We start from the raw sequence: 21,456 nt of genomic DNA on the forward strand, positions 1-21,456 counted from the left end.
TTATTACTTCAGGGATGAAGTATGATGCACAACAATGAAGTTCCTTATATATCATGTCAATAAATTATTTATGTATCATAAAGAAAGAACTGAAGGAACATAAATGTTAATTAAAAGCCAATCTAGATAAAATTGTTAGATAAACAGTTAATTAGTCTTCTATTTTTTGTGGGATTTTATTGTAAAGCTGTGAAATATTAATAACTATAGACATCTAATTATTATAAATTATTTAAGTATTCAAAATACTTTTGAGTACTTAAATAATTAAGTATGATTTGAGATTTACGTATTACTTAATAATAATAAATATTATTACTATTATTAATAATTATACTCATAATTAATAATAACAAATCTAAGTAAATTAAATCATTTAAGTATTAAGTTATTTAATACTTAAATAATTCGTTTTTATAGTTCAACAGATTCTTTAATTCATTCTGTTTCGTAATTATCTCATGTTTTCCAGTGTAACATCGTCACTTGAAGCCTTTTTTTTAAACAAAAGTTTTCTTAAATGTCAACCATGACGTCACCCTCTTCAGGAAATGACGTTCTTTTCTACAGTTGGTATTTCCTGACGGGTTTCCCTTAGCAGAGGAGGAGACAGAAACTGTCGCAAACCACAGAAATTTAATACACACACTCCGGAAATTATGTATTTTTACCCTTCAATCTAAAAATAATCTACAATTAAAAATAAACCAGAAAAACAAATTCTGAAATATAGCAAACAGATAAGTTTCTTTATTTCTGGTACTGCTTCATATTATTTTTATGTTTTGCTTTAAGAAACTGTTTTTCTTTCCTTATTAGATGCTCACTTTTAAATGCATCATGTATGTTAACTCACTTTTATCAGAGAGATTTAGGATATTTTTAATAATTTCTCCATAAAAAACACAAATATTCACATCAGCAGCATAATAAAATTTATGATGAAAAGTTTCTTTTATTGGTGTAGGCATTAAACAGCCCATGTTCTGTGTGTTCACGGTAAAAGTAAGGTGCAGAATTTGCCTGTTTTCAGGTTTTATGTGTTGGGAGATATATTACGAAAATGAACACGAGATATAAAACATTTATTTAACTCTTTTTGTTTTAACATAAAAATCCACACAATAAAAATAATTTGGGCTTTCTACCTTTGTTTCTTTTTTTACTTGCCAAATAAAAACAAAACAAGATGAAACTCAAGATGAAAATAAAAAGTTAATATTTTGAAATAACTTACCCATATTTCATTTAAAACGTGCAAATATTGGAAAGCTTATTCAGCGAGCTAGCCGTGCTTTTATTTTGAAAGTACTCTCGGAAGTGGCTCGTATATGTTTACGCTATCCTTCCGCTCGATCTGATTAGACCGGTTTTTACGGAGGAGGACACCGGGTTCCCGAACTCCTACCAGCCGTCTGAAAGAGAGGAACGCCGGCTTGTCACGTTCACTCAGCGGAACACCGAGTTCGTCCTAGAAGAAGGTGACTATTTCTGGCGTTTTTCAGCTGTTAGCTGTCAGTGTTTGAAGCTAAAAACGCTTTTAGCCGACACACGATCCTGAAGTTGGAGTCTGAAAGAAACCTTTATGCTAAAGGGCTGTGTCACAGTTTTCAAGGAATATTTTCTACATTTAATCAGCTGCGGCTAAGAATCTCAGGTATGTAAGAGGATCAGATGTGGGATGAAATACGTAGCAGCCCTTAAGGGCTATTTTTTTAAAAATCTGATTTTTATTTTTTATTTATCTTCCTTTTAATAGACAAAAACTGCGACTTTAAGTTTTTTTTTTCGAAATGTAGCCCAACTTAGGCTACATTTTTATTTTGTGGAAATTAATATATATCAACTTTGAGCAGTTTAATTATTTTATATTTTGTTTTATCCCGATTATAGGTAGTTTAGATTATTTAAAAGCGTAATAGCCCTTTAATGTCGCACCGAATAAGAGGCTAACTTCAGGCTGATCATGTACTTATTTTAGTCCGGGCTAAAGCCGGTCCAAACTGTCTCCAGTCTCCTTCGAGTGGAAATTAAGCAGTTTATTATTCTGTTTCCAGGTGGAGGAGCAGTATAGAACCGGGCCAGGACCGTGTAGTACCGCTGGAAGCAGGGGAGGGAGGGGGAACCAGCCCGGATCCACACCGAGTTACAGCGAGCCGGGTCATCCGGACCGAGACCTCATGAATGGAAATCGGAACAACAGGTGAGCATACTCTGAATGCCAGATACACCGGGATGTGTTTCAGATAAACCGGTCTCACGGGTTTCCTCAGCCGGCTGTCTGAGAGATCCGGCCAGGTGTGTCTGAATCTGGGAGACTGCAGGGATCCAGCCAGGTGGTTCTGAAGCTGCAAGGATCCAGCCAGGTGGTTCTGAATCTGAAGGGATCCAGCCAGGTGGTTCTGAATCTGAAGGGATCCAGCCAGGTGGTTCTGAAGCTGCAGGGATCCAGTCAGGAGGTTCTGAAGCTGCAAGGATCCAGCCAGGTGGTTCTGAAGCTGCAAGGATCCAGCCAGGTGGTTCTGAATCTGAAGGGATCCAGTCAGGTGGTTCTGAAGCTGCAGGGATCCAGCCTGGTGGTTCTGAAGCTGCAAGGATCCAGCCAGGTGGTTCTGAATCTGAAGGGATCCAGCCAGGTGGTTCTGAAGCTGCAGGGATCCAGCCTGGTGGTTCTGAAGCTGCAGGGATCCAGCTTGGTGGTTCTGGATGTTCAGTTGAAGCCGCTGAGCTCATGGTGACTCATTGGTCCCGAACTGGGTCGGGTTTTCCTGTAACAGTCAGAGATTTTACAACCCGCCAATGTTTCAGAACTTTAAATAACTTTTTTATTTCTACTTTCTGGATAAATTGAATATTTAACAATAAAATGTTGGTGGGACCCTGATTTAGTGAATTCTGAGGGGAGACCCAGGACACGCTGGAGGGACGATGTCTCTCAGCTGGCCTGGGAACGGCTTGGGGTTTGGAGCTGGAAGAGGCTGGGGAGGGAAGCCTGGGCCTCCCTTCTTAGGCTGCTGCCCCCGCGACCCGACCCCGGATAAGCGGAAGAGGATGGATGGATGGATGGATGGAGGGATGGATGGATGGATGTTGGGTGGATGGATGGGTGGATGGTTGGAGGGGCGGGCGGAGGGACGGCTGGATGGATGGATGGGTGGATGGATGGATGGATGGTTGGATGGATGGAGGGATGGGTGGATGGATGGAGGGATGGATGGATGGATGTTGGGTGGATGGATGGATGGATGGTTGGATGGGTGGTTGGATGGGTGGATGGATGGATGGTTGGATGGATGGATGTTGGGTGGATGGATGGATGGATGGATGGATGGTTGGATGGGTGGTTGGATGGGTGGATGGATGGATGGTTGGATGGATGGTTGGATGGGTGGTTGGATGGGTGGATGGATGGATGGTTGGATGGATGGATGTTGGGTGGATGGATGGGTGGATGGATGGGTGGATGGATGGATGGATGGATGGATGGTTGGAGGGGCGGGCGGAGGGACGGATGGATGGATGGATGGATGGATGGATGGATGGATGGATGGTTGGAGGGGCGGGCGGAGGGACGGATGGATGGATGGATGGATGGATGGATGGATGGTTGGAGGGGCGGGCGGAGGGACGGCTGGATGGATGGATGGAGGGATGGATGGATGGATGGACGGACGGGTGGATGGATGGACGGATGGATGGATGGATGGACGGGTGGATGGATGGATGGATGGATGGAGGGATGGATGGATGGACGGATGGATGGATGGACGGGTGGATGGATGGATGGATGGATGGATGGAGGGATGGATGGATGGACGGATGGATGGATGGACGGGTGGATGGATGGACGGATGGATGGATGGATGGACGGGTGGATGGATGGATGGATGGATGGAGGGATGGATGGATGGACGGATGGATGGATGGACGGGTGGATGGATGGATGGATGGATGGGTGGATGTTGGGTGGATGGATGGGTGGATGGATGGATGGATGGATGGATGGATGGACGGATGGATGGATGGACGGGTGGATGGATGGATGGATGGATGGGTGGATGTTGGGTGGATGGATGGGTGGATGGATGGATGGACGGGTGGATGGCTGGATGGATGGATGGACGGATGGATGGATGGACGGATGGATGGACGGAGGGATGGATGGATGGATGGATGGACGGGTGGATGGATGGATGGATGGATGGACGGATGGATGGACGGAGGGATGGATGGATGGATGGATGGACGGGTGGATGGACGGGTGGACGGATGGACTCGCCACACCAGACCTGCATTTCCACGTCGTCTTGTCGTTTCTGTTTTTATCGTGATTGCTGCTCGATGTTCGGTTCATCTTGTCCTGATCCAGTTCCTTCCCTGCTCCAACATTTTATTTATGCAACATTTAAAGATAAGAAACTTTTGTTTTCTGACCGTTTTCTGATTTTTATAGTTCATAAATTAAATAAATTTCCAGTTTGAAGGTTTAATTTTTGGTCAGAGGACAGAAAATGTTAGATGTTGGTAGAAAGCATGTTGGATATTTTTGGATGTTTCATGGGTGTCGGTATTCCCATTATTCCCAGTATGCCCAGGACGATCAGTCGGGAATGTTTGTCAGACCACAGAGGCTCGGCAGCGCCGCCCCTCCGGACCCGGGTGGAGGGCATTAATCCGACCGTTTGTCTCTCCGGGTCTTACACCAGGAGCGTCGAAGGCGATCCGTCTTTCCTGTGATTCCTCAGAAGGATTCCCGGTTCCTGATCTAATTTCAGGAGGTGATGAAGAGCAACTCGCACACACCTGTTTACCTCCTCCCGCCCGCTGTTGCCGTGGTGAAAACGTGGCAACGTCGATGCCGTCACCATGGCGACAGCTCAGCGGCAAGAAGAGCATCTTCATCCTTCCTGACCCTTTCATCAGCTTCTCTGAGTTTGCCTCATGCTGGTGGAAACTGTGATGTCACTCTGGTTTCCAGTTTGCCGTGCCGCTCGCCCACTCACGCTCCTGCCCCGGCCCGGTACCCGCTCCGGTTCTTCTCTGCAGCTCCGGCGATGTGTTTTCTAACACCAGGAAACCTGTAACATCCTGGAGCGTCCTCAGCTCTTTCCTCCTCATTAACCACTTCCTCCCTGTCGCCTCGCTGCATTAAAGCTCGCAGCTTGTTTGTACCGACCCGGTTCAAAAATGTGTTCTTATTTAAAAGAAGAAGTTTAATTATTCATTTGTATTTTTAATGTTGTATAAAATGAGTTCAAGTGGTTAAATGAAAAATCTGCAAAATGTGTAATTTTTTAAATCTGCAGATTAAAATTAATGATTTTTTAAATAATTTTTAGCTTTAGCTTAATTATTGCTCTGAAGGTGTTTCTGAGTAGATGGCCGTTTTTAGAGTCTTTATGTTAACAATTAATTACTGAATTAGTTGACAGTCATTTCAGTAATCAATTAATCTGATTAAATGTTTTAGCCCTATTTAAAAAAAATTATATTTTTTGGGAATTTTGGGAAACACACTAAGCGACATTTAATCCTGGAAAACTACGTCCAGATTTATTTTCATCAATACAAGTTTATTAAAAATAGTCAAATATTCCTTTACTTCACTGACCAATCAGAAGACGGCATCAGATCTTTGCTCATCTCAGGTTTATTGGAAAAAAATAAAAACCTGATGCTAAAACCAGGTGACCAGAACATCTGTAGGAACCTGAACGCATCATGGTGCAGTGAACGCACCACGATGCGTTTGCTGCACCACAATGTATTCGCTGCACCACGATGCGTTCGCTGCAAATCGATGCGTCCGCCGCACCACGATGCGTCCGCCGCACCACGATGCGTCCGCCGCACCACGATGCGTCCGCCGCACCACGATGCGTCCGCTGCACCACGATGCGTTCGCTGCACCACCTTTCTGTTTTTCTGTTAAATTGCTGGAAAAATGTGCGTCTCTGGTAAAATATTCCCTGTGAATTTAGTTTCCCTCACATTTTCCCGTTTCTCCTCAGGAGCCCACGCCTTGTTTACGTTGCCACGGCGACCCGGATATGGCTCCATCGGAAAGCCCATCAAGCTCCTGGCCAACTGCTTCCAGGTGGAAATCCCTAAGATTGATGTCTACCTGTACGAGGTCGACATCAAGCCAGAGAAATGTCCCCGGCGGGTCAACAGGTACCGGAAGAGTCTGGAGCGGGTCCGTCCCGGTCCTGGGCGTCCGTCTCGGTCCTGGGCGTCCGTCCTGGACCTTGGCGTCCGTCCCGGTCCTGGGCGTCCGTCCTGGACCTTGGCGTCCGTCCTGGTCCTGGGCGTCCGTCCTGGACCTTGGCGTCCGTCTCGGTCCCGGGTGTCCGTCTCGGTCCTGGGCATCTGTCCTGGCGGGCAGCGTCTGACCCGGGGTGCTCTGTTTGCTCCAGGGAGGTGGTGGACTCCATGGTGCAGCACTTCAAGGTGACGATCTTCGGCGACCGGCTGCCGGTTTACGATGGGAAGAGGAGTCTCTACACGGCGAGTCCACTTCCTGTGGCCACAGGCGGGGTAAGACTGAAGGGAGTCAGCGCAGCTCCAGTTACAGCTGGAAACCAGAGATCCAAACCTGGGCGGACTCGGACCCAGACCTTCACAGCCACATAGAGACGGTTACAAAGTCGGCCTACCGTCACCGGAACAACATTTCCAGCATTAAAGGATGAATGTCCCAGAAATATCTTGAGATATTTACTATCTCATACTCATCCAAGCATTTATCTTTACCGCCTACAAAATCAACCAGACAGCTGCTGCGGATCCAAACTTCCAGAAAACTGCAAAACGGCCGAAACGCAGAGTTCCTTTAAATCAAGGCTAAAAACCGACAAGTTTAAAGTTCCTTTTGAGTAAATGAAATTAGGGCTGGACGATACTGCTGGACAACGTATCTACAATATAAGCGTTTCATATCAGTCTGTTGATAATTATTGATTTATTTGTTTAATTATCTGAAATATTGGCAGTCTGCTGGTGTGACCTTTCCTGGTTTATTCGGTTTTATGAGGTCGGTCCGGTCCGGTCCGGTTCCTCAGTGGTCTCCTCTGGTCCGGTGCAGGTGGACCTGGACGTCACGCTGCCGGGCGAAGGCGGGAAGGACCGGCCGTTTAAGGTCAGCATGAGGTTTGTGTCGCTGGTCAGCTGGCACCTGCTGCACGAAGTCCTGACCGGACGCAGCGTCCCTGAGCCGCTGGACCTGGACAAGCCGCTCAGCACCAACCCGGTTCACGCCGTGGACGTCGTCCTGCGACACCTGCCCTCCATGAAGTCAGTGCCGCCTTGTTGGAACGGCTTGACGGCCCCGTCAGGAGCTGAGCTGACAGTGTGGTTCTGTCCCCCCCAGGTACACCCCGGTGGGTCGCTCCTTCTTCTCCTCCCCTGAGGGCTACGACCACCCGCTGGGCGGAGGCCGGGAGGTCTGGTTCGGCTTCCACCAGTCGGTGCGGCCCGCCATGTGGAAGATGATGCTGAACATCGATGGTGAGTGTCGGGGAGGATCTGAGCTCGTTCTGCCGTGAAGGGAAGGGAAGCAGGACGAGTCCAGTGAAAATCTTCTGGGATGATTGATTGGCAGGACTGTTTCTCCGCAGCTCCAGCAGGGCGAGGCGGAGCCGCGTGCGCATTTAATTGTTCATCGCATTCTTACAGTCTAATTAACTCATTACTTCATTTTTTAACAGGGTAAACTGTCGACTCCTCCACAGTAAATAAACCATCTGATTAATCGTTCCAGCCCAGGTTAACTGCAGGCTCTGTAATAATGTGTGACGTGTCTTAAGCTTAGAAGCTCAGACTGTCGTTTCCTCCTCCAGTTTCAGCCACGGCCTTCTACAAAGCGCAGCCGGTCATCCAGTTCATGTGTGAGGTGCTGGACATCCACAACATGGACGAGCAGCCACGCTCGCTCCCGGACTCGCACCGAGTCAAATTCACCAAAGAGATCAAAGGTGGGAAAACGTGTCAGGCTTTCTGAGGCGTTCGCACTTTTTATTCAGATTCAGATTCACATGTTGGATTTAGCTTCACTGAAGCAGATTTTAGAGAAATGCCTGGTTGCTTCCTCACAATGAAGAGTAAAATGTGTCTGATGCTCGTTCAGGTCTTAAAGTGGAAGTGACCCACTGTGGAAGCATGCGGAGGAAGTACAGGGTGTGCAACGTGACGCGGCGGCCCGCCAGCCTGCAGACGTACGTCTCCCCCCGTGTTTCCTCGCAGCTGCAGGCGCTGCAGGGCCCACATTGACCGGATCGCTGTTCTGAACCTGCAGGTTCCCTCTGCAGCTGGAGAACGGCCAGACGGTGGAGCGCACCGTGGCGCAGTACTTCAGGGAGAAGTACAGCCTGCAGCTGAAGTACCCCCACCTGCCCTGCCTGCAGGTGGGCCAGGAGCAGAAACACACCTACCTGCCGCTGGAGGTGAGGAGACCACTGACCAGTTCACTGAACTGAATCATTCATGTTCACAGTTCACAGTTCCCACTGATAAACTGAACCCATTTATACAAAATATGATCAGGGCCACTGGCAAAAACTTGATTCTGACTTTTCTCCTCTCAATTCTGACTTTCTGACAGTTATTTAGTTTATTATTTGACCTGGAAGCTCATCACTGGATTTCCTTTGTGTTTCTGCAGTTTAAATGACTGTGATGATGCTGATGCACTAAAACAGGACTGAACTCAGCTGGTGTGTGTGTGTGTGTGTGTGTGTGTGTGTGTGTGTGTGTGTGTGTGTGTGTGTGTGTGTGTGTGTGTGTGTGTGTGTGTGTGTGTGTGTGTGTGTGTGTGTGTGTGTGTGTGTGCGTGCAGGTGTGTAACATCGTTCCCGGCCAGCGCTGCATTAAGAAGCTGACTGACAACCAGACGTCCACCATGATCAAAGCCACGGCGCGCTCGGCTCCGGACAGGCAGGAGGAGATCAGCCGCCTGGTGAGAGCAGAACCCTCAGCTCCATCCCAGCAGAACCCTCAGCTCCATCCCAGCAGAACCCTCAGCTCCATCCCAGCAGAACCCTCAGCTCCATCCCAGCAGAACCCTCAGCTCCATCCCAGCAGAACCCTCAGCTCCATCCCAGCAGAACCCGGTTCAGGCTCACCAGAAACTGCTCTGCCCCCTGCAGGTCAGGAGCGCCAACTACGAGTCCGACCCGTTCGTCCAGGAGTTCCAGTTCCGGGTGCGCGATGAGATGGCCCAGGTGACGGGGCGCGTCCTGCCGGCCCCCATGCTGCAGTATGGCGGCAGGGTGAGCTCTGAACCCCTTATGGTACCTTCCCTTTTCAATCTCTGTCTTAGGCTCAGAAGTTAACCCGGATTTCTCCACAGATGCTCCGTAAGAGCGACTCAAACTGTGTTGGAAAAGAAACTTTCACTAAATCCAGTCTGCCGTTTGAATCAGTTAAAATTCAAACACACTTGATGGGTCCAAAGGGGAGCTGAAGGCCACAGCTTCACGTTTAGTGTTCTGCTAATTTATTCATGTCTTCAGCTTCAGCTAAGTTAAGATTGTTGCTTAGTGAAATAACTCTGTTTTTGGAAAGCTTTTGTTAATAACTGCTGCTGATTTTAATGTAATCATATATTCTCATAACCATCATGGAGGCCATTTTGAAAAATGTCCATCAGAAAAAGAAAACAAGAAAATCTTTATATCTTTTATCTTTGTTTCTTCATAGCTAGAATATGATGCAACACCAAACACGTTTATCTACTTCGTGATTTTAGAGCAAAATTAAATTTTCTGTGACAACCATGATGGCCATATTGACAAATGAAGGAAATGATGAATAAATCTGATTTTTATGGATCCAGTTACGTATTTCTCGACGACCATCTTGAAAAATTGTCACCATTTGAATGTTTCAGTTGCTGGGATCGTCTGTTAGGTTCTTGTACCCTGATGTGAACAAAGTATTTAATAATCTTTGTCTTCTGCGTGTCATCATTTATACTTCTCTACATTTTGAGTCTTAAAATGAGTTTAAAACCATAAAAATCAGTTAAAACGTTTTCTGTGGAGAAATCCTGTTTGTCTGCAGCTCCACTTTGCGTCTGACTTTAGCTTTGCTTTTACTCATTTCTGTTTGCTGTCTGTGTGAAAAGCAGCTTGATTTACACATCTCTAACCTCGGCCAGTCACTGCTGATAACAGGCCTCAGTTAGCTCACAGCAGCGCCGCGGCCTGCGTGTGAACGGCTGTCGGCACCGACGCCTGCTGTCTCTGCAGAACCGCACGGTGGCCACGCCCAGCCACGGCGTGTGGGACATGAGGGGGAAGCAGTTCCACACCGGAGTGGAGATCAAGATGTGGGCCATCGCCTGCTTCGCCACCCAGCGCCAGTGCAGAGAGGAAATCCTGAAGTGAGATCAGAGCGGCGTCCATAAAAACACTCAGAAATATCCAGACTTTAGCTGCCGGCTCCGTCCAGGCAGACTGCAAGGATATTCTAAAACCAAGAGGAAATTCTTATAAAATGTTTTGTCAATTTTTAATGAAGTAATTTCTCATATTTATATTTAATTTTTATTAGAATTGTTTTGCTGTTAACCCAAAATACATTTTTATAAATATTTACTGTTTACATACAGATCAACAAACTAAATTTAGACAAAATTATAAAAATGAGTAAAATCTATAAAAATTAATACTATTATGTAAGTCATATATAAAATATTAATAAAAGAAATTAGTTCAAACTATTATTTTTTCTTATTTTTAACCCTACATAAAGGATTTGGATAAGTCAAAATTTGTTTACATAACTTATACAGATAAAGGCATTTTATGAAGATTATTGTTTTATGCATAAGTTATGTATATAAAAATAAATACACATAATAAAATAACATTCAGAAAAAATATTTTTAAATTAATAGTAAATTCTTTTGTAAATTAAAACATTCTAGTTTTTTAAAAACTAAATATTAATGTTACTAAAATTATTTTTTCAACTCTGAATAAATGTTTAATTAATAAATATTCGCATTATATAGTAGACAATAGTCATTGTCTCCTACTTAAATTTATTAGCATAAAAATGTTTTCAGACGAAACTAACCTGAGCAAAGAACGAAGGTATGCAGATGAGTTTCAGCCGTGCAGATGAGCTGCTCCCAGCCCGGCTCCTGTTTCCCCAGGAGCTTCACGGAGCAGCTGAGGAAGATCTCCAAGGACGCCGGGATGCCGATCCAGGGCCAGCCGTGTTTCTGTAAGTACGCGCAGGGCGCCGACAGCGTGGAGCCCATGTTCCGGCACCTGAAGAACACCTACGCCGGCCTGCAGCTCATCATCGTCATCCTGCCCGGGAAGACGCCCGTCTACGGTAAGACGCTGACCGCTTGTCGCAGCTCTGCCCCGCGGCAGGAAGTGATGCGGTGACTGCCTGGCTCCGCCCCACAGCGGAGGTGAAGCGGGTGGGAGACACGCTGCTGGGCATGGCCACGCAGTGCGTCCAGGTGAAGAACGTGGTGAAGACGTCGCCCCAGACGCTCTCCAACCTCTGCCTGAAGATCAACGTCAAGCTGGGAGGCATCAACAACATCCTGCTTCCAAACCAGCGGTACGACCCCCACGCGTTGCTGATTCCTCTCACAGGCCTCTGATGGACGGTGAACTTTGACCTTTACCCCCTCCAGGCCGTCGGTGTTCCAGCAGCCAATCATCTTCCTCGGAGCGGACGTCACTCATCCTCCAGCCGGCGACGGGAAGAAGCCGTCGATCGCTGCGGTGAGAACGTCCGACCAGAGCTCGCTTCTGGTTCCTCTGACGTTTATGTTTAAACCTCAGCGCCCCCTGCAGGTCAGGCATGAAACGCCACTATTAAAGGGGAACAGTAGCCGCGCTCCATCAGCTGTTTTTTATTTGCATTCTGAAGTGTCGCATTAGACGGATGGAAACAGCAAAATAGAAAAAACTTCCTCAATTTTTCAACGTTTTTACGTTCATTTGAGGTTTAGGGTAAGAAAAGGCAAAATTGAAAATGATCTACAAAATTTCGAAAACAAACTTTTTACACCCGTCTTCAGATGGTTTTCGGCTTTTCCAAAAAACATCTAACAGTGGAAACACGTTTGCAGAATAAGTTCTGATGCAGCAAACTGTCCCATCCGGTGGTTCTGTGCCTTACCAGAGGCACTAAAGTCCACCATCTTGTTGTTTATTGCTACCTGAGCATCAACAGCTGATAAAATCTTTGCTAGGCTGGTTGATTTGCTTCAGACCAGCAGATGGAAACTAAGTCATTTTTGTTTTTTGCGACCTTTTAAAAGTTTGCTGAGTCGGAGCTGATCTCCCCCTGCAGGTGGTCGGCAGCATGGACGCCCACCCCAGCCGGTACTGCGCCACGGTCCGGGTCCAGCGGCCCAGGCAGGAAGTGATCCAGGACCTGGCCTCCATGGTGCGAGAGCTGCTGATCCAGTTCTACAAGTCGACCCGCTACAAGCCGACCCGGATCATCTTCTACAGAGACGGCGTGTCGGAGGGCCAGTTCAGACAGGTGATGCCTCACTTCCTGTTTCATCACACTGTAAACCCCAGACAGTTCAAATACTGAGTTACTGCTTTATACATTCATCCGTAAAGCAGCAATTCAAACCAAGCCTGTCGCAATAAATCATCATCATACAGAGACTTTATAGGTCTGTTGTTTCTGTCGTTTTATTTATTTTGGATATTTAAAATGTCTTCCAGCGCCAGATTACTGAGCGTTCTGAATGTGTTCTTGCATTATTGTCTGTCTCTACCTGTCCCTTCCTCTACCTGTCTCTACCTCTCCCTTCCTGTCCCTACCTGTCTCTTCTTGTCTCAACCTGTCTCTACCTGTCTCTTCCTCTACCTGTCTCTACCTCTCCCTTCCTGTCCCTACCTGTCTCTTCTTGTCTCTACCTGTCTCTACCTGTCTATTCTTGTCTCTACCTTTCTCTACCTGTCTCTACCTGTCCCTACCCGTCTCTTCCTGTCTCTTCTTGTCTCTACCTGTCTCTACCTGTCCCTTCCTGTCTATTCCTGTCTCTACCTGTCTCTTCCTGTCTCTACCTGTCTATTCTTGTCTCTACCTGTCTCTTCCTGTCTCTACCTGTCTATTCTTGTCTCTACCTTTCTCTACCTGTCTCTTCCTGTCTCTACCTGTCTCTACCTGTCCCTTCCTATCTCTACCTGTCTCTTCCTATCTGTACCTGTCTATTCCTGTCTCTACCTTTCTCTACCTGTCCCTTCCTGTCTCTACCTGTCTATTCCTGTCTCTACCTGTCTCTTCCTGTCTCTACCTGTCTCTTCCTATCTCTACCTGTCTATTCCTGTCTCTACCTTTCTCTACCTGTCCCTTAATTGTCTCTACCTGTCTATTCCTGTCTCTACCTGTCTCTACCTGTCCCTACCTGTCTCTACCTGTCTCTTCCTATCTCTACCTGTCTATTCCTGTCTCTACCTTTCTCTACCTGTCCCTTCCTGTCTATTCCTCTCTCTTCCTCTCTCTTCCTGTCTCTACCTGTCTCTGCCTGTCTCTACCTGTCCCTTCCTGTCACTGCCTGTCTCTTCCTGTCTCTTCTTGTCTCTACCTGTCTCTACCTGTCTCTACCTGTCCCTTCCTGTCTATTCCTGTCTCTACCTGTCTCTACCTGTCTCTTCCTGTCTCTACCTGTCTATTCTTGTCTCTACCTTTCTCTACCTGTCTATTCCTGTCTCTTCCTGTCTCTTGCTGTCTCTACCTGTCCCTTCCTGTCTCTACCTGTCTCTTCCCGTCTCTTCCTCTCTCTACTTGTCTCTTCCTCTCTCTACCTGTCCTTTCCTGTCTCTTCCTGTCTCTACCTGTCTCTTCCTCTCTCTACTTGTCTCTTCCTCTCTCTTCCTTTCTCTACCTGTCTCTACCTGTCCCTTCCTGTCTCTACCTGTCTCTACCTGTCCCTTCCTGTCTCTACCTGTCTCTACCTGTCCCTTCCTGTCTCTACCTGTCTCTTCCTATCTCTACCTGTCTATTCCTGTCTCTACCTTTCTCTACCTGTCTCTTCCTGTCTCTACCTGTCCAGGTGTTGCACTACGAGCTGCTGGCCATCAGGGAGGCGTGCATCAGCCTGGAGAAGGAGTACCAGCCAGGAATCACCTTCATCGTGGTTCAGAAGCGCCATCACACGCGGCTCTTCTGCGCAGATCGGAATGAACGAGTGAGAGATGCAGCCGATGCTTTAACTGATCAGATTTTATTGATTAATCCAATTTCTGGGAAATCTGGAGGGAGAACCTTGGTGGCTGATACATTTAATTACAAGAATAAAGTCATAAGAAACAAACCAGAACATACCAGAAACAAATTGTACTACTAGTGCAGAACGTTCAGAACCAACAAGATGTTCAGAACCAACAATATAACGTTCAGAACCAACAATAAGACGTTCAGAACCAACAATAAGACGTTCAGAACCAACAATAAGACGTTCAGAACCAACAATAAGACGTTCAGAACCAACAATAAGACGTTCAGAACCAACAATAAAACGTTCAGAACCAACAATAAAACGTTCAGAACCAACAATATAACGTTCAGAACCAACAATAAAACGTTCAGAACCAACAATAAGACGTTCAGAACCAACAATAAGACGTTCAGAACCAACAATAAGACGTTCAGAACCAACAATAAGACGTTCAGAACCAACAATAAGACGTTCAGAACCAACAATAAGACATTCAGAACCAACAATAAGACGTTCAGAACCAACAATAAGACGTTCAGAACCAACAATAAGACGTTCAGAACCAACAAGATGTTCAGAACCAACAATAAGACGTTCAGAACCAACAATAAGACGTTCAGAACCAACAATAAAACGTTCAGAACCAACAATAAAACGTTCAGAACCAACAATAAGACGTTCAGAACCAACAATAAGACGTTCAGAACCAACAATAAGACGTTCAGAACCAACAATAAGACGTTCAGAACCAACAATAAGACGTTCAGAACCAACAATAAGACGTTCAGAACCAACAATAAGACGTTCAGAACCAACAAGATGTTCAGAACCAACAATAAGACGTTCAGAACCAACAATAAGACGTTCAGAACCAACAATAAAACGTTCAGAACCAACAATAAAACGTTCAGAACCAACAATAAGACGTTCAGAACCAACAATAAAACGTTCAGAACCAACAATAAGATGTTCAGAACCAACAATAAGACGTTCAGAACCAACAATAAAACGTTCAGAACCAACAATAAGACGTTCAGAACCAACAATAAAACGTTCAGAACCAACAATAAGACGTTCAGAACCAACAATAAAACGTTCAGAACCAACAATAAGACGTTCAGAACCAATAAAACGTTCAGAACCAACAAGATGTTCAGAACCAACAATAAAACGTTCAGAACCAACAATAAGACGTTCAGAACCAACAATAAAACGTTCAGAACCAACAATAAGACGTTCAGAACCAACAATAAGACGTTCAGAACCAATTAAACGTTCAGAACCAACAATAATTTCTTGTAACATTTGAAAATATTTTTTGTTTACATCTATTTCCACAACCATCAACATCCCAAAATATATCCATCCTGTTTTTGCAAAACTTTTAAACCTAAAACAGAAATAAAATTCTGTTTCTTTGAAATGATCACAGATGTTTGATGGTAGATATTTACTTGATGGATGTTCTGACCGGTTCAGGTCGGCCGAAGCGGGAACATCCCAGCTGGTACCACCGTGGACACGGACATCACCCACCCCTACGAGTTTGACTTCTACCTGTGCAGCCACGCTGGGATCCAGGTGAACTTTGACCTCTTGACCTCAGCAGCGTGTCTGCGAGTGGCTCTGAGGTCTCCGACAGCTCAGCGCCTCTCTTTCGCCCCCTGCAGGGAACCAGCCGCCCCTCCCACTACCATGTCCTGTGGGACGACAACTGCTTCACAGCAGACGAGTTCCAGCTGCTCACCTACCAGCTGTGCCACACCTACGTCCGCTGCACGCGCTCCGTCTCCATCCCCGCGCCCGCCTACTACGCCCACCTGGTGGCGTTCCGCGCTCGCTACCACCTGGTGGACAAAGAGCACGACAGGTGAGTCTGGCCAGCCGCACACTGGGTTGATTTAATGACCTAAATGGCTCAATTTAGGAGAAACGGTTGGCTTGGAGACCTAACCACCAGGCACCCTGCACCGGGATTTAAAAGCACTCTGTCCAGCTGTAACCAGTGATAATCCAGATAAATGTGTGTGAGCTAGTAACTTCATATCAGCCTGTAATGCCGTAGCTCTGTAAAAAAGTAGCAGCAGTGAACAGAAGCAGCTAAAAGTCACAAACTAAAATCCTGTCATTAATTTGGATCAGAGGAGCGATTATATTTCTTTTTGTTCTACAGAAGGTTTAAAAAAAAATTGTCTCCAAATTTATTTTTGTGGAATCTTTAGTTTTAGAGACAAAAATCAAGTCATTATGGAGGACAAATCCTGACAGAATTGGTAATAAACATAGAAATAAATTATCAGCTTGATAAACTTCTTAGTGTGACAAATATTTAATCCAAAACACAACTTTCCCAATTTATTTGACTTTACATTGTAACATAAATTATTTATCATTTTCAAAGTATTAATTACTCTTTCATTTTCCATTTTATTTATAATTGCTAGTTCATTTTGTATTTATTTGTTCTCTTTTTTTATTCTCATCTCATATATTTAATTTACTCATTTTTTCTTTTATCTTAATATTTGTTTAATTTGCTCTAAATGTTGATCATTTTTCAGTAGAAAAAAAGCATTTTATTTTCAATCCAATTGTTTTGTTCGACTCTTTTTAAATTATTTTATCTTTCTCTTTTTTCTCATATTGTCATTTCATATATTTAATTTACTCATATTTGTTCCCATTTCTCTCATTCAGAATTTATGTATTATTTAATTATGTTTAATCTATTGAATAGCAGAGCTCTAGATGTTGACCAATAAGAGGGGAGAAAATTTAAAAAAATCATTAGATAAATACGGAATATGACAGAATAAAAAATAAGTAAATTGTGAAAACAATAAGATTGAAAATGAAATAATAGTAATAAGTTTAAATTAATAATTTTAAAAATTATAAATATTTACCATCATATATAAAAACTAATTAACATAATGGGTTCTTAGAAAATCATAAAAAATAATACAATAAAAAAATGTTACACAATCAAATAAGTCGGGAAAGTTCTTTGTAATGTTTAGATGTAATATTTCTCACATTAGTGATTTCATCAAGCCTTTATTTATTTCTGTCTTTAGTTCCAGTTTTGTCAGGATTTGTCCTCCATATTGAAGGTTTTAAACCGGGAGAACCCGGTTTCCCCGGCAGCTTCCCGGTCAGTGGCGATGCGTTTGGTGTCTCATGGTGTTTTCTGTTTGCTGCCTCAGCGCCGAGGGAAGTCACATCTCAGGGCAGAGCAACGGCAGAGACCCGCAGGCGCTGGCCAAGGCCGTGCAGATCCACCACGACACCCTGAGGACCATGTACTTCGCCTGAGGGGCGGTTCTGGTCCCACCGCTGAGCTGCTGAAACCTGATCAGAGCCGGATTGGCGGCGCCCCACTGTGAGCGACCGCTAGATCTAGAGCTTCAGAAGTTCTGTTTGTGGTTTTCTACGACAGCGTATTACAGCCATTTTAGAGAGAGAAAAGAAGAGTAAATATCCACCATAAAACGCTGAAATTTTGAGAATTTTGGAAAAAACATTGAAGACTTTTTCACTCAGTTAAAAAAGTCACAAATTTGCTACAAAATGCTCAGAAATTTTGAGCTTAATCTAAAAAAAAATCTAGATAAAAGTCAAAGGTCAGTTTTTTTTGTCACAAATTTTCTACTTTTTATACTTTTTCTCAGATTCAAACATTGAAAATTTTTAAGTTTTTAAAATTAAAAACTCAGAAACTTTCATGTTTTTCTGGAAAATTTTGAAAGTGGAACATTTTTGATGTTTGGAAACTCCGTTTTTCCAAATGGCTCTAGTGGCCTCCGTTTAAGAGTTAATTGACAGGAAAGTGGGTAATGAGGGACGGGGAAGACATGGGGCAAAGGTCGCCAGGCCGGGAATCGAACCTGCGACGGCCACGTTGAGGACCAAGGCCTCCATATGAGGGTTGTGCTGAACCCCAGCGCCACCACAGCACACCCCAAAAAAATGTTTTTATTTTTTTATTAAGAAAATTTATCAAAATTCTTCTAGTAAATTTACATTTTTAAATTTACAAATTTAAATTTTCTTTTGAGCTCAACAATTTTCTTGTTTTTCCTAAAAAAGGTTTTGGTGGAAATTTACTATTATTTACTCCTATTTTTCCTACCCACTGTTGCCCTAATACACCGTCATATTTTTCTGAAATTTACGATTTTTTCTCTTATTGTTCACTGAAATTCTCCTGATTCGGATCTTTGTTTCCAGTTCGGACTTGCAGAACTCCTCCGGTGCAATAAGGTTTCCTGTCTGTGCACTGAAACGGTTTCTAATGGCTGAACTCCGTCTTCTGATTGGTCGTCTTTATCAAAGTGCCTGATTGGGTTAGAAGGTGATCAGCTGGTACGAAAGGGAACATTTTAATTGGACGGATTCTGCCCGACTTACAGGACTGCAGATGTTTATAATCTTATTGTTTTCTGCGAATTAATCTCCAAACTTTAGATCTATGATGCCAAACTGGTCGGTGTTTGTCTGTGGCGGTTTTATTTCCTGTTGTCGCGTTTTAGCCTCAAACCGGACTTTCTGACGGAGCAGCAGCGTCTTGTTATGCAATAAGGATGAGATTTGTGCGGCTTCCTGCCGCAGTGCCGCCGAGCCTCTGGACTTTAACCCAAACGAAGCCGCCGGGGCTTCACCACTCGGACCAAACCGCTGTGCCTGCTCACCAATCGGCTCGCCGCGTCCATCAGTCTGCTCGCATCCGCTTTTACTTGAAGAATATTTGAAGTCGGTACCAACGTATTGGACCGGTTGGGACTGAAACGGACCTCTAGAACCCGCAGGCAGTACGTTGTCTCACAGATGCCTTTAATCTCCTTCAGTTTAAGCATTTTGAATCCGTATGAAGATATATTTATAATTAAAATATGAAATAAGTGCACGTTTAGACACTTTCTATTTAAAAAATAAAATAAAGGAGTTTATGATATTAATGTTTAGAAATCAAGAGGTTTTAAATTTTATCAACCTTTCAGATAAAAAGTCTGAAATATTTAAGTTTGTCGGTAGAAGAATTGTTAAAAACTTTTAGTATTTTAGATCTGGACCTGATTGGATGATAACAGAATAAACTGTCCAATCAGACGATGGATGGTTTGATTCTTTATAAAACAGGAAGAAATTCTGGAACATTCTGGTTCAGTGGCTTTTGTTTTTTTTTTTTTTTACTCAAACTTCTCAAAACTTTTTATTTCCCTTCCGGGACCTGCAGCTGCGTTTCTGAAACCGCTCAGCTGTGATTGGACAGTTTGAATTGCCACCGTCCAATCAGGTTGGGGTATGATAGAAAGGCTTTGAACTGAGAGTTTTAGGTTCATACGTTTTGGTAAAATAGGTTTTTTGTTTTTAAATAAAATATTTAAGTCGATTTTATCAAAAAGGGATGAGCAGACATTAAAAAAAGTTTTAAAAAGTTTAAATAAACAAACTGAAACAATCTTATTTTTTTGTGATTATACGGAACTCCTTTAATGACGTCATCTGGGGTTCTTATTCTCTATAAATGACAACTTCCTCATCTTTGACTTTGAAAAAAAAACCCTCGTATTTTAACCCTTTCATGCATGAATTATGATCCTTTGTGTCAGGATTTTTTTCCAATTTTTTTAATTTAAGGCATAAAAAAGGCAGGAAAAACATTTTGTACAAAGAAAAAAAAAATTTTTTTTATTGTATTTCTTTTAGGTGATCAGTTGTAATTTTCTCCAAATACAAAGTTGTTATTTAAAAAATACATCAGTAATATTGTTCTTTGGGGGTTATCTGATGTCACAATATTTTTTTTACCTGCAAAAGTCATCTACAGTAGAAGGAGGGAACGGGTCGGTCAGCATGCTTTTTTGTTTGTTGGCCATATTGGATTAAACAAAAATAATTTCTTGCATTTGCAGCTGATGGCCAATAGTTGATGGTGTATTTTATGATGCATTAATGTCCATTTCAGTGGTCTGTGTGCATTTATAACATAAAAATCCACAAGAAGCACAAGAAAATGGTTTTAAGACAGCTGTCCACTGTAGTGACCACTATGCATGAAGGGGTTAATATATTTTAAAATGATAATAAAATAAAAGTTTTTGTTTTGTTTTGTTTTTTTTGTTGTTGCTAATTTCTGAAACTAATCCAATGTCCAAAACACTCGTTCATCCATTTTATTTGCAGTTCGGTTATGTATTATTTCATTTATCTTGTAAAATTTAAGTGGTGCTTATTAAAAATTAAAATCTGCTTCAGTTTCAAACTCCAGAACCAGAAAATGGATAATTTCTTCACCAGGACGTTTTGCTCAGAGGTTCTGTTGTGATTAGAGAGGGGAGGTTCTAAAGTTTACCGTCGGACCAGAGTGACCGTTCCGGACTTGTGCCTTTTGCTGATGGTGCTGATGAAGTTCTGGTTCTGTGACCTTGCTGTAACATGTGTCCATGTTGTAATATTTGTGTGATGCCAAGTAAATAAAAAAAAATAATAATATGCAGAACTTGAAGGTTCGGAGCAGACCGGACCAAAAAAATAAAAAAAGACGATTGTGGAAACTTGAGCGGAACCGGTACCGCTTTGGTTGTCATGTAGCATTATTTATTTCATGTTTTCTGTGTGTGGGCTGCAGCGCCCCCTGGTGTCATTTCCTCTTTTTATGTTTTTAATTAACAGCAATAACGGGTCAGAACTCTGCAGGGGGCCATCGGACTCTGTTTCTACATGAAGGAATAAATATCTGCAGGCTGCACTTAAAAACAAACATGTTTGGGTTTCTCTATATATTCATGTTGTATCCTGATACTGTAAAACTGGATGTTTTACCTCCTGGTCTGATCTTTGAGCCTTTTTATTTGTGCTATTTAATTTTTTTTGAATAAAGAGATTCAAACAAGTTGTGAATTTCTTTGGAATTTTTTACATAGATCAACAGAGAGCAGAACAAAAATGTTTCTTTAGCTTTATTTAGAAAAAAAATCTGAAATGTGTGGCATGCATTTATATTTAGGCTTTCTGTAGATGATCCTTTCATGTCTGAAGGTGTGGAACCAGATAGCCGTTCAAACATCACAGGAAGTGAATCACAGTTTCAAATTAAAGCAAAGTGTTTTATGGGAGCGAATTAAAAGCACAGGATGTTTTATGAGCTGCGAGGCAGAGTCAACATGGAGGTGACGCATTCAGATGTAAACACCTGAAGGTTCCTCAAACTGACACGGGACCAGATTGCAGCTGCTTACTGTCAG

General features: G+C 43.6%; 1 protein-coding gene across 4 annotated transcripts; it reads left to right on the plus strand.

The window, feature by feature from the left end:
* Positions 1–1,356: 1,356 nt before the first annotated feature.
* Positions 1,357–21,104, plus strand: ago3b (argonaute RISC catalytic component 3b). 4 transcript variants are annotated; one of them, XR_015764687.1, is made up of 21 exons: positions 1,357–1,481; positions 2,058–2,203; positions 6,012–6,174; positions 6,417–6,537; positions 7,085–7,293; positions 7,370–7,506; positions 7,839–7,973; positions 8,126–8,213; positions 8,294–8,441; positions 8,834–8,953; positions 9,144–9,287; positions 10,248–10,381; positions 11,159–11,343; positions 11,421–11,580; positions 11,657–11,747; positions 12,322–12,516; positions 14,045–14,179; positions 15,689–15,790; positions 15,880–16,079; positions 17,416–17,591; positions 18,440–21,104. XR_015764687.1 is itself a non-coding variant. In XM_015003304.2 (20 exons), the coding sequence occupies exons 2-20, from the start codon at positions 2,185–2,187 to the stop codon at positions 17,522–17,524; spliced, it is 2,595 nt and encodes an 864-aa protein (XP_014858790.2). In that variant the 5' UTR covers positions 1,357–1,481; positions 2,058–2,184; the 3' UTR covers positions 17,525–21,104. The 4 variants fall into 4 exon arrangements, 3 of the variants coding, with proteins under 3 accessions (XP_014858790.2, XP_014858792.2, XP_014858791.2); XM_015003304.2 differs by having other exon boundaries at positions 17,416–21,104; XM_015003306.2 differs by having other exon boundaries at positions 9,144–9,266; positions 17,416–21,104.
* The last annotated feature ends 352 nt before the right edge of the window (positions 21,105–21,456 follow it).

This window comes from Poecilia mexicana, unplaced genomic scaffold (genome assembly GCF_051168715.1).
Source record: "Poecilia mexicana isolate PSO_F unplaced genomic scaffold, ASM5116871v1 scaffold_11, whole genome shotgun sequence".
NCBI classification, from domain to species: domain Eukaryota; kingdom Metazoa; phylum Chordata; class Actinopteri; order Cyprinodontiformes; family Poeciliidae; genus Poecilia; species Poecilia mexicana.

Excerpts from the sequence above, each read along its gene's own strand:
- ago3b (XM_015003304.2), top strand. Across the intron at positions 9,288-10,247 it reads TGAGCTCTGAACCCCTTATG|AACCGCACGGTGGCCACGCC; the intron begins GTACCTTCCCTT and ends CTGTCTCTGCAG. Across the intron at positions 16,080-17,415 it reads GTGGACAAAGAGCACGACAG|CGCCGAGGGAAGTCACATCT; the intron begins GTGAGTCTGGCC and ends TTGCTGCCTCAG.